Source organism: Solea senegalensis, linkage group LG13 (genome assembly GCF_019176455.1).
Source record: "Solea senegalensis isolate Sse05_10M linkage group LG13, IFAPA_SoseM_1, whole genome shotgun sequence".
Taxonomy (NCBI): domain Eukaryota; kingdom Metazoa; phylum Chordata; class Actinopteri; order Pleuronectiformes; family Soleidae; genus Solea; species Solea senegalensis.
Window position 1 is genome coordinate 10,652,194 of NC_058033.1, and position 13,883 is coordinate 10,666,076.

General features: G+C 38.4%; 1 protein-coding gene across 4 annotated transcripts in view; it reads right to left on the reverse strand.

Annotated features, from left to right (window-relative positions):
- The window catches only part of LOC122779530 (unconventional myosin-XVIIIa-like), an 87,851-nt gene that overhangs the window by 40,107 nt on the left and 33,861 nt on the right, over nucleotides 1-13,883 (reverse strand). For all 4 annotated transcript variants that reach the window (XM_044041983.1, XM_044041984.1, XM_044041982.1 and 1 more), the window contains 8 exons: nucleotides 13,646-13,838; nucleotides 9,437-9,523; nucleotides 7,230-7,368; nucleotides 6,330-6,489; nucleotides 6,015-6,201; nucleotides 2,785-3,010; nucleotides 2,570-2,679; nucleotides 185-250 (listed from right to left, as the gene is read on the reverse strand). In XM_044041983.1, the coding sequence (XP_043897918.1) occupies nucleotides 185-250; nucleotides 2,570-2,679; nucleotides 2,785-3,010; nucleotides 6,015-6,201; nucleotides 6,330-6,489; nucleotides 7,230-7,368; nucleotides 9,437-9,523; nucleotides 13,646-13,838 (1,168 nt within the window). The remainder of the gene's footprint in view (nucleotides 1-184; nucleotides 251-2,569; nucleotides 2,680-2,784; nucleotides 3,011-6,014; nucleotides 6,202-6,329; nucleotides 6,490-7,229; nucleotides 7,369-9,436; nucleotides 9,524-13,645; nucleotides 13,839-13,883) is intronic.

Here is a 13,883-nt window from a genome sequence, read left to right on the forward strand (position 1 = left end):
GAAAGACACACTCCCCCAGACAGCAAGTGTCCTTTAAATACATACAAGAATAAAAGGAACTGTGTGCTTCAGCTCTGTGTTTGGAGCTTTAAGAAGGAAAGAAACTGGCAGTGGTTCACAGCAATGGTTTATTTAGTTATTTCAAAAGCAGTTCATTTGTTTGAGGTGTGGTGAAATGACTCACCCTGCTCAGTCCCATGTGGAAGCTGCTCTTCTCCAAATCCAAGGACTCAAGTAGCTCCTCCACCGCCTGGAAAAAAGCAAAAACGCACACATACACAAATGAATACACACACACACACACACACACACAGGTTGGATCCAGTGTGAAACTTCTCCAGCTCAGATGTCCACAGTTCCCTAAAGATGCTATCCTCAACAATAGTACGGTCCTTCTTATCTTCGCTGACTGTATTTTGTTTTCGGCAGTTTAGGACAAATATGTTTGACCCCACAGATTTAAAATCTTCCAACTACGACAACAAACCACTTACATCTTGTCCCCCAGAATCAATCCTTTTGATTCCCCTGTTGCAGCACTGAACTGTAGCAATACAGAAGTACACTACCAGTCAGTGTAGAGCCTCTTCTTTCCTTGTCCTTCTATGAATCTGGGTATACTGTAGGTGTATCACTGTGTCAGACCTGTGTCTCCATTTGAGCCTCCAGGCTGAAACACCACATCTAGATTAGACCAGAGGAGGCTTGTCGCGAGCCCTGAGGGGCTTTTGTTTGCCAGCGTTTCCACAGAAACTCAGCCCTGCAACACTGACACAGGGGGAGACGGCTTTTCTCCCCCTTAAGAATGGGGATTATTTCATTATTTCTCTGATTTCACTCTTTTTTGCTGTCCAGAGAGCTGCGCTTCGAGAGGAACGATGCACTAAACGGGCTCTTTGATAGTTGATGTCGTAGGCCATGTTCAGGCCTGATATCAACATGCATCCTGAGTGATTCAATCGCCAGACAATGTTGAATTTAAGTGTTCACACCTTTTATTAACATGGATCCTGTATGAGTCTCCTGTGACCACATGTAACCAGATATCATTTACCCACGCAGGATGCAAATTTGATTTTAGCATCTGTCCAAGAAAACAAAACAAATCTGACAATGTTGCCAACACGTTTGTTGTGTGACTGTGTGTGTGTGTGTATTAAGACGGAGAAAAAACTATGTGGATAGAGCTGAATCTAAGCAGCTGGAACATAAAATCAGATTTTTTTCAACATTAGATAAAACTGTTGCGGGTCTAAGGATGGCAGCTGAGGGGGCGGCTCTAATAATTTGCAAGTTGCATTCACGCTTGTTGTTTCTCAGGATGCAGTTAGTTAGTTCTCAATTTAACATTAAACACTTTTGATATGGCTGTTAAACAGGATTCTTACTAGTTGTTTAAAAATCATTCTTCTCATATAAAGGTCCAGTGTGAAATATTTAGTTGGGTTTGTTGGCAGAAATTGAGGATACTACCATTCATGCAATTGACACTATGTGATTTTGATATGAACGCAAAGTTAGAATAAGACTATTACCTGCACCACACTTAGGCAAAGGCCTCACTTTACACAGACCACTAACTTGGGCTGCCATGTTTCTCCGACAGCCTGAATGGACAATCCCACCAAAGTGTGCATTTTACATTTCTTAGCGGAAGCTTACTACACAAAAGGAAAAGAACGAGATATTTTAAGGCCCCCGTAGCTCCCTGTTGTGCTTGAGAAAATGTCTCCAAGATCATTTTGATGGCACATCAAATTACTATAGGGTGAATGGCACCGATGTCAAAGCCTGAGAAGGTCCGCATCATCTGTACTGGCACGATGGGTCTCGGGTCAGCACCATGACACAAAAAGAACTGCAAAATTTGACTATGTCAAGGAATATGTCACAGTCGAGTTTGCGGTGTGTCAGGCCATGCTATTGATGTCCTCTTGTCCTCTGTTTATGTTCATAAATCAAGTGATTCAATATGCATACAATGAGCAATAGGTTATATAAGATGGGTTGAAAATGCTAACAAAAGTACTATTGCCTTTTTTTCACGGTGAGTTTTCACTTATAATACCTGGCAGAATAAAATAATATTACTGTAGCTGCTCTTCACCAGTATCGTTGGCTTGTCAACAAATACACACGCTACTGCGAGATGTATTTTAAGACCATTGTAACAGACAATGTCACTTACCAACTGTAGGGGGCACCAGAATTGCAAATCCTACATTATGAGAGAACCTGCACCTTTAAATGCCCATGGTTGCAAAAGGCGATGAGTACTTTTACTTGTATATTATTCTGTAGCTTTAAATGCAGTGAAACATTGTCTGATGTTCCTCTTTCCCAGTCAAGATACTGATGAGGTTAAGTTGATTAGATCATTACAATAGCTGTGATGAATGGGGGTTTATTTCTCTGTCAGTCGACTGCTGACAAATCAGGGGCAGATGTAATGAAAGTGCCTCCTCACAACATTAATCTTCACTGTGCTTTGGCCACTGGAGGAGCTGAGTGTGTGACTCCCTCCCTCCCTGCCTCCCTCCCTCCCTCCTTCCCTCACTGATTTACTTACTCTCCTCTCGTCCTTCACTATGTAATTCCTCCCGTGCTTCTTGGTGAGGTGCGGCGCCAGCACATCAAAGCGCCGCCGGAACTCGGAGAACACCATGTGATCAGGGTAACCTGTGAATATCATTATAGGTAATAAGGTAGGTATAGTGCGGGTGAGACAAGGAGGTCTGTGTTTCTTTATCTGCCCTTGGTACGTCATTAAAGCAGCTCCCTCACCTTGTCTGTATATCCGCAGAGAGTCGAGCAGCTTGGAGCCACGCAGCTGAGCGCGGAGAAGCGCCACATCCAACTGCATTAGGCCTGAATCTCCACTCTCCCCTTGAGTCTCACATTCCCCTCCTCTGTACATGGATCCACTCAGAGCCTTCAGGGCATCGGCCTTGGGCAATATGCAGTGAACAAAGTGAATCCTGGACCTCCGCACCATGTCTAGAAGAGCATCCTGAAGAAGGGACAGGGACACCACATTAGCTCCTGAGTCATGCGTCAATGTCACCACCATATTGGTCCAGGCAAGACCACAATAGAATCAAACTATGACTTTCTGGATAAAAAGCATAATATTGTTTACATCTAACAAATGACTTAAAAATGTGGATATATATGATCTGTGAGCAGGCCTGCTAACTAAGGCTGCAATGATTGAGCAATTAATGATTAATCAACAGCTATTGTTAACTATTTTACTAGTAGTAGCAGTACTTTATTCACTCACACACATGCAGGCAGCTTAGACAAAAAACATGAAATATTTCTACTGAATATGTAAATAAAAAATAATGTAAATATGTAAATAAAAAATAAATATTTCAGCTTCTTAAATGTGAATATGTCCTGGTTTCTTTGCTCCTTGGTGACAGTAAACTGCATATCTGGACAAAACAAAACATTAGAGGATGCCGTCATTTAGAGGCTTTTAGAAACACAGATTGACATTTACCACAATTCTCTTTTTTTTGCATTTTAAGGACTAATCTATTGAGAAAATTAACTGAAGTTGAAGTGATTATGACAATAATTGTTTATTGCAGCCCTACTGCTAACCTGTCTATGGTTATTGATGAATATAATTGATAGGCTATAATCAGTGATTGATTCTGGACGGACATTGTAACAACATGAAAAGTCACAAATCGAAAATGGAACAAAATCAGGAAATGCACATAAATAGCGATGTAAATAATGACTGCACTATCATACTATTACTTACTCTATGACTATTTTATATATTTATATTATTATAATATACTTATAATGTTACACTGCTATACTATATGCTGGGCTTTATATTTGTAGGACTACATCTAGCATTTTAAATGGTATTAACTATATTCTATACTATTTGTACTGTAGCTTGTCATATTTTTACCATGTCATGTAAATAAGCTTTTCTAACACCTGAATTTCTATTTTTAACAATATAAAATATTTGACTTCATCACTAAATATGTATTTGATTATTAGTAACTGGGATAAAAAGCAATTGTTTAACAAATGGTAAGATTATCATGATTTAATCCAGAACAAAAGCAAGAAACAATGTCTCCCCCTGTTTACTTCTATTTGATTACATTCTGCTGTTGCCTGGATCAATATGGCAGCAATGGTGAAGTATTGCTGCACTTGGTCAAAGCGGTGTCTACATGTATCATTAGGTCTAGGAATGCGTCTACACGTAAATCGGCAGCTTTCCATCTTCACTTTAAACAATCAATGGCATTTAATAATGTCTCTTTTTACTTAGACACATGTAAAATCTACAATCTAGTCTGGATGATTGTGGATGCAAGTACTTCATAACACTGACAACATTGGGAGACTGATAATAAATTTAACTGCATCGTCTAAAACTTTACAGCCTACCTTTAAGTGAATGTGTGCTGTATAAACAGCTGTATGTCATTAAAACTTAATGTGGATTCCGTATGTTTTGCTTTTTTTTTCAATTCATGGCTCATGTTCAACCAACTCTGGTTAAAAATCACACATCTCTAAAAATAAAAGCCAAAAATATGAATCATATGTAATCTATACATCACTCTGGTTACTGTATTATGGGATATGATGGTATTGTGTAGTTACATTTTGTTTGGCTACTTTACTTTAAAGCACACCACCAAATTTATTATATAAAAATATATATTACATTTCTTTGGTTGTTTTGAAAAAAATATTTAGTATTGATGTTATTTGTCAAATAGTGGGTTTGAAAGCAAACTAGCTGCAGAGCTGTTCTCAATGCACACCCACACCAGACCGAATATCATTTTCAGATTGATTTCAATCTCTGGGTGCAGCCTTCAATCCCATCAATTTTGTATAAAGCCGCAATATGCTGTTTGTGTCTGCCACGTACATATTCCAAAACAAATTAAAAGCTCTGAGCCTTTACATGTTCCATCAGCCTCTCAGCTTTCACTTTAAAACTGTTAGTAAAGATGAAACTAACGACTGAGGTGTTGATTCTCAGAGGGCATTGGCAGCAGAAGCAGCACATCACTGAATCCACTGTTAAATCAACTATGTTGAAAACACCTGTGATGTTTGCATTGTAATTCAACTTAAATTAAAGAGAAAGTACCTGCTTTATCTGCTCAACACACACTATATGGACAAAAGTATTCAGACGCCTGATGATGGTCCCTCTTTTGCAGCTGTAACAGCTTACATTTTTCTTGGAAGACTTTCCTCCAGAATTTCTGTGTTTTGTGGAACATTTATGAGGTCAGGCACTGATGTTGGACGAGAAGGCCTGACTAAGAATATCTATCCCAGTTCATCCCAAAGGTCTCTGTGTGGGCCATTCAAGTTCTTTCACACCAAACTCATCAAGCCCTGTCTTTACAGTCCCTGCTGTGTGCACTGGGGCAAGTGTTGCGCTTATCCTTCAGCCACACCTGATTAACAGGTGTGGCTAAATATTTCAGAGAATTTCAAAAAAAATAATAATAATAATACAAAACAATACACACACACATATATATATACATACATATACAGTATATATATACAGTATATATATATATATACATACAGTATATATATATATACATATATACTGTATATATATAGATAGATGTATATATACTGTATATATATATATATATATATACATTGTTTACATCTTAAAAATTAATGAATTCACAATCTATTTAAAAATAATTAATTAAAAATAATAATAATAATTGTTATAATTGTCATATGGTGTATGTGTATGTGCTTTGTGATATGTCTGTGTTTTTTTTATAATGTATTTGACAATACAATAAACGAATACATAAAAAACTTTTACCCACCTCTTCTATTTAATCACTTGATTAGTCTATGTAGACAATGTAATGTTCACCGGTATACTCACATAATAATAAAGGATTAATAAAGGCTACTTTATGCAGTGTGACTTTTGAATACACAGTATAATGATTTGTCCGGTCCTCTCCTCTCACCACTTGAAGTTTTATCTGGATGCACAAGGACTTCTTCTTGATAGCAGCCACGCCTGTGGTGAAGGTCTTTCTCATGCTCGTGGCTCGTCGCAAGGACAGCTGCGAAACACCTTCAAGGCCTGCGATGGAACCGGACAGAACGGTGGCTCCACCCGCTCGGCTCATTACCAGTGAGCTGATGATCTTCCTGCAGGAAGTACAGCACCTCAGGGTGACGTTGTGTGTAGTAATCGGCTAAAGTGGCATTTTTATGTCTTTTATGTCACAAGCAGACAGATTTCTCCTATATGTTGGTATGTATAGTATGCCGCTTACTTCTGGGAGTCGTGCAGGAGGCTTGCAGCATTGGTAGAGGCAGGATTCTGCCTGGCGTAGTTCAGCCACCCACAGACGTTGTACTCCACCCAGTCTGTTCCGTGACTGTGACCCAGCAGGAAATTATTTTCCTTTTCACTCTTCAAGAGGAAAGTGTGACCTGGTGTAAAATGTAAGAGGTATCGTGAGATCCAGTGTCTCATTGTACGAGCACAGAGACATGACAACATACAGTATATACACACACAAAAAACAGTTTCCTGTGTCCATGTTTGTAAAAAGAAAAATCAACAACATTCTATTCTCATAAAGCAATGCTCTTACTCACACATAATCTGATTGGTGTGAGTGGTTTGTGAGGTCCACATATAGAAGATCTCTTCAAACAAAGGTTTGCAACATCATAATGTTGAAGAGATAAGTGAATTATTCATTTAAACATGTGCATGCATGTCTATGTGAAATCAACTTTCCTGTCAAAGAAAGGAATGTTTTCAATAGGTTTTGCAAATGTGGACATTGAATTGAGGCAATTATATCAAAGAACTTTTGTCTAATCAGTTCAAAAGTAAAAGAACATATACATATATATATACACACATAAATACATATGTATGTATATACCGGTTCACAATAAAAAACACATACTTATGACACAAAATGAATCTATAAATAGGAAATAGTTAAAGTAAGGAATATACTGGCTGCAAAACTGTTATCAGTGAAGCCATCTATCCATCCATCCATCTTCTACCACTTTATCCTCCATGCCAGTATTTTATTTTAACATGTTTCCTTAATCTTTTATGAATTAACACTGGCTTTTATGTCTTGATATAATAAGGTTCTGATATATAGCACCTTCAAATTGAAATTTTTTTTTTTTTTGCCCTTCCTTGCCTTTACTCTCGCCCTCAGCAGGTCCATAGTAGCTAAAGAGACGTCCTAACAGTGTTTGCTCTGATCCACCAGGCTGCACCGCCTCCTCCTCCATCAGCCACAACAGGCCCCGAGCCTCCTCTGTCCGAACTGTCCGTACCTGTCAAACAAATGTGGAAATATCAGAGACATGTACCACCATCATTTAAAGAACAGCAGAAAAAAGGAAAATAAGCATTGGGTTATTTGAGGAATAACTATTTTCCATAACCTTTTCACCTCCCTTTCAAGATTGTTTTGGAATTTTCTGTTTTTCCATTCAGATTTTCTTATGTACAAATCAAAAGTGCACACATAAAACAGGCTGATATAAACTCACCTACTGTTTAGAGCTGATTATCTTATCTATGTTAGATATCCTTTACTGGACTTGCAACTAATCTGCCATAAATCCTAATTAGGGATTTCATGTGTGCCTAAGCAACAAAACGGTGTGCCTTGATGACATTTATTGAATTTCTCTATGAACTTCTTCCTCTAGGGACCAATGCTAGCAGTGAGCAGTTTACAAAGTGACATAAACATCAGTTTACGGTCAGAAAAGTCCATCTTATAGTGAGATAAAATGGCAAATATATTCTTAAACTATCATAGATTTAAGATGGCATGGATCTCATTAGTGGATTCTTTCGTCATGAGGCAAAAATCAGTTTTTCCCTGCCAAAAGCTACTGTTTATTTTCACAGAGAGTGAGCGTCCATGTCTCAAGCCTCCTGTCGGCACAAGAGGCGAGTACAGCCACACATACAAAAATCCTGAACTACTATTACTCCCTAGTATTAACACTCAAATTTGGAGTTTCAAAAGCATTTGTGGTTTCTATGGCCTTCAGCAGTTGCTGCAATAATAGCATCATCTATTTAGCACTTCCCTTATAATCTAAGAGGAAATAAAAAAGGGAGTTCATGAATGTGACAGGAGGCAGGCGAGAAGGAATTAAAGCATAATACAATTAGTATTTTAATTAGTGTGAACACAGGGAAGAAAAGAAAAGCCACCGCAGTACTGGTGATCCTGAGAGTATGAGGAAAGCCTTTGTTGCCCTCTTCTTATGATACCAGCGACATAAATGTCATTTTATTGGCCTGTGCAGCTCATATATTAGTATTCATACCATATGCATAACCTGATACACAATCCCAAACATAATGTAGCCACAATAATGAGGTCACTGTTCTTCAGTCCTTGTCATCGCAGTCTGCTCTTACGATACTAAACCATAATTACAAATCCATAAACAGGGTATGTACTTCAGTTTAGCTTTGCCAACTTCTAGTCAGAAAAAAGGTAATATAATGTGAAAGCTTTGGTTTTTTGGGGAGCTTTTATTTGTGGTGTATGATGTACTTATGAACTGTTAGACAACGTAAACATTTGGAGTTACCTCAAAAAGTCAATGTTTCCCCTTGAGACAAAGGAGCTGGCTTATTTCTTATTTCTAGTAAGTGACACTCTGATTTCAAAAACCATGAGACTTCGGAACTTAAAGAATATGTGTCCAATTCTTGAGGTCTGTGATTACAACTGACGAAAATAAACAACGTCTCAACTGAGTGATTGACATAAATATAAATCCTGAATCCACGCTGGGAAACCTGCCATGGAAACTTAACCCACAACGCGAAAAATGTGTCACCATAGTGGAGATGTCCTGACTGAACTATGAGGTCTGTCATGAATTGAGGTAATAAAGCCCTTTGTAACAGAAAACTAGACAATACACAAAATAAATAAAAAATAAATAAATAAAATGATCTTCTTTCAGTTTTGTCTGTGATGTAGCACAGTCCACTGCCACCATTCCCATTAGAGTGGGGGCCATTTTAAAAGTAAAGCACTCAAACCTAACATATTGGAAATTCTACCCAAAGTGATCTATGACTCTCTAAACTCTGCCATTTCTGTTTCCATGGTGCAGATCACAGGCCGCAAAGGCCAAACATTGATTTTCTTCCTTGGAGTCAATTGTATAACCTTTCTTTTCCTGCTGCTACACTCTCTTTCTAGCCGCTACACACACGCACACAAATCCACAATTCAATAAATGAAAACTCACATTAAGCAAAAGATCTGATGCAGACAATACAATGTGTATAAATAAATCTAGTTAGTGACTATGCAGGTGGGAAAAACAAAACAGAAACACAATAGAGTTGCATTGATCTTACCAGTGCTTGACTTGAGGCTTGGTCTACCACTGCGACAGAGAGAGAGGTGCTGGGCTCTGGGTCATCTAAAGCGAGCTCGATGTTCTCCTAAAGAAAGACAGATAAGGTCTGGTGAGTCTTTAGATTTTAAGTTTTTTGTTTTTTTTTTCTTTAAAGTACATCCAGGCAGTTTGAAGCCCTGGCTTTATACATTTCTATGGCCATTGACAAACACGTGATCTTTAACCAAAAAGGTTCTGATATCGAGTAAATCCATTTGTTGACTCGATCATAAATATGTAAGATTTCGAGGACAAAATAAAATAAAATAACTCAATTCCAGTGTGGTGCTCAAGAGGATGAAAAGATGGTAACACACGATACAGATCCTAACGCCCAACAGTGCAGAAGAACCCTTTGAGGTACACTTGAAACTCTGAATCAACAGTTGGACCAGGTCTGTGAAGGTCCTCGGTCACCAAGGACAGAGTATCTTGAGGAGTGTAGAAACAGCGAACAGTGAAGAGGCTTCCTGAATTCTGAACGGAACTCACTTCTGAGGTGAACAAGCCTCTTGGACGAGGTGAAAATGTTTGGTCTTCAAGAAGTAATCCAAACATGCCGTCGAAAACAACTTCTCGAATGTAACTGGTCCAACTCCACATAAGTCAAGTTCACTCAATCAATTGCTCAGAAGTGGTCGGGATTTGAACCAGCAAGCCAAGTTCCCTGTCCACTTGGCCATAGGCTGCCCTGATACTGACTTGTAAATGTAATCTGTTTATTTCAATGTTGCGCTACATACAGTATATGCTAATGTAGACATCTGGACATACAAGAAGATGTGAAACTTCACGTTATGTTTTGTCACGGCATAATGTAGTTGCAGACAACTAGAGTTCAGTTGTTTCCTAGGTTTATTATGGATGTTGAAATAATATACAAGCATTTTATTGAAAATAATAGCATATTAAATGAAAAACTAAAAAAGCATCAACACATTTATTATAATAAGAACACTTGGCATTTATAGAGGCTATTTCTCCTATAGGCGAATCGAAAGGAAAATGTCATTACTGTTACAGATGATAGCTTTTCTGGAATAAAGTGAAAATAAACTAAGTTACCTTCACTAGAGCAAAACGGGAATATGGCAGGTCAGGGTGACAAAGTGTGAGGTGCATGAGATGTTTGGTGTGACGGATGCCAGTGTTCAAATTGACTGAGAAGTAGTCGAATTTTTGTTGTTGTTGTTGTCGGTGGTGGTGGTTCTCTGCTCTGGACACAGACTGTGCAGAGAACATACAAAACTATCCACACAGCAGCCGCTAAGAGAGGCAGGTCATTTGACCTTCATTCAGTGTTCCTTGAATTCTCCCATATTTCAGTTTCAGTGGCTGAATGCAGGTCTGCTCACAGTTGGTTCCACCAGACATATGAATTAATCCACCACATACAAATGTCCTTACTTATTGTGCTAGATTTATATATATATATATATATATTTATATAAAAACATCACTGAAACAAAATCTGTGTGCAAGACATCAATGTAAAGCAGGGATGTCAAACTCATTTTTAGTTCAGTGGCCACATACTGCACAATTTGATCTCAAGTGGGCAGGACCAGTCAAATAATAGCATCATAACCTACTAACAACAAGCACTCCAAATGTTTCCCTTTGTTTTACATTAAATTAACCATTTACAGGTATCTGTAACTAAAAAATTAGATTAGATTCTAATCATAATGTGAAAAAAAACACAAATTCATCCTGGGGCCATACATTTGAAACCCCTGATGTAAAGGTAGAGCAACACTGGGCAACAACATTGGTCACTGAAATTGCAACTGGTCAATTAGTGGAAGGCAGGAAAATAAGCAGCGTATTCTCATGTGCACTTCAGATTCTGACTCTTTAAAATGAAGCTGATATTTAATGTCACGGAAGTTTAATGACAGATAGATACAGTCCAAATGTGTTATTTAAAGAGTATTTACTGAGGGAACCTGTGATCCCAGTACTTGAATACAGCAGGTTAGGGTTTGGACACCCCTGGTCAAATGTGACCGGTGCATTTGAATTGAAAAAAAACATGAATTGAAAGATAGAAAGAAGGTTTGTGAATGTGTGGGTGGGTGAATATGTTTTACCTTCTGTTGGATTTATTTCCTATGAGGGTCATTTTTGAGCGGTAAAAATGACCAACCCACTGAAAATTAAGTGAAACTAGTGATCAGAAATCACATTTGTTCACATGCTTAGTGTATTTATGCTTTTAGAAAGATGTAAAATTGGTCAGATTAGACTGCACACTGGAGGAAGTTCAAAAATATAAAGCCTATTCCTGATGGTGCGTGAATCACACGTTCACCTGTCTGTCACTGCCACTGTAGATACCGTGTGCCGTTTTAAATGAGCGTGACCCACTTTTCAATGACACTTTCACGGCTTCTTATATTTATCGAGATGCACAGATGAAGCAAGAATTACAGCTACACTATTTTATGCAAAACTTCATTTCACTCAAAATCCCTTTTTCGCCCATGCAGGGAAAGGATGTGGGTGGGAAAACCCCAGAATGCTTCCTCGCAGCGGTGTTAAAAGTAATAAGATGATTAATTTTAGTGTGCTTTCAGACATATTTTAAATAAAAAGAGCTTTTAAGATTACAGTTCAGGCTGCAGTGATGATCTAATGCTTTAATAACAGAGTTTCTCAGGGATAACTATGGTCAGAAACAGGAGGACAGAAGAAGAATAGTTCCTTAAATCATGGAGAAACGGCGCTGCTGGGCTGTGCATGTGAGTTTGTCTCCCGACGGCAGCTGTGAGTGACTTCACTTTGATGTCAGCAGAGGAGGTGAAGTCTGGCATCGCTAATGAGAAAGTCTAACATGTGAACTACTTTGGCTTGTCACGGCTCGTGACAGGTGGGAGGGATGGCGTATCTGATGTGTGAACACATGCGATATTGAAGTTGATATATTAGTGAGAAAGTCAGAGACAAAAGGGGAGAGAGAGAGAGGGTTAGGGGGAAGAGAGGGGGAGAAAATGACAACGCTGTGCGTTCAAAGGTTTTTCATACCCTTCCTTTTCTTCACGTGTTTTTGTGTTGCAGCTCTAAAATAATCATTATTTTCGTCATTCATCAGTTCATATATTCATCAGTATCGGTCCAATACTGGTCAAAATCAGTAATACAAAATCCGATACAATCCAAAAATCCTGAGTTTTTGCACGCTTTACTATGCACACCCTGTAAAAATGTAAATAAAAAAATCAGCATGAGCATTTTAGCTGAGTCGTGTATTGGGCTGTTTATTTATTGGTATTGATTGATTGATATCGGACTCTCAGAAGGAGTGATTCCACTATGATTGTCCAAGGGCGACAATTATCTCATGCATCTTGATTTATCCCAATTTTCTTTGAAAACAAATAGTGATTAATGATGAACTAATCCAATAATGTATAATGTATTTACTTGCATTATCATTTATCAACACAATACTTTGCACGTCTATTCCAAGAGACAGGTGTGTAGGACTATAGCGACAGCAAACACAAAATGCTGCACACTGTCTCACTTTATGGCAATGTTTTGCATCTCGATGTTTATTAGGAAATGTTTCTTTAATTAAATGACTGTGACAACTGTGGGCTGTAGCACATTGGTTCAAATAGGTACTGCAGGTGGGCCACAATAATTCTGAAACAACTAACAAATAGTAAGGATTTTAATTTTTTTTTTTTTTTATCACTTTGCAAAATTGCCTTTAAAAAATATGTTAATTAACTTGGCTGTTAGTAAGTTGTGAACAACTACACAAAATTAAGTAAAAACAGTCTTCTTAACGAAGTATCCTATGTGATGTAATTTTCATCAGGTACATGAGGTTATATATCGCATTCAAAAGAAACATGAGGTCAATGTGACCTTGAACTATGACTTTGAAAAATCCAAATCATGTGAATGCCAAATTGGAAAGGATTCCCTGAAGGATTTGCTGAGATAAAATGTTTACAAGGCACAGTCACAGTGGCCTTGAACTTGACCACCAGAATTTATTCAGTTCGTCCTTGAGTGCAACTGAACATGAATACCAGATATAAAGACATTCTCTCAAGGTGTGGTGAAAATATTGTGCTCCCAGGAATGGTGTCTGGACAGTTTCTGCATGGAGTGTACGCGTGTGCACGGTGCACAACAGTTCACACGCGTTTACCTCTTTGTATCTCTCCAGCTCCTGCACAAAGGTGCGTTGGTAGAAGAGCGTTTGTAGCCGTTCTTGAGTGTAGTTGTGACAGAGGTCCTCAAAGGTTGCACCGCACTCACGCTTCCCCAGCCTGGGGTTCTGAAAGCCCGGTGTGTCCACAATGAGAAGAGAACACAGGGAGTTCTGGCTGGACTTCAAGGCCCTGCAGCACAACAAGACAAACACACAAACTGTTGATACTTGAAGT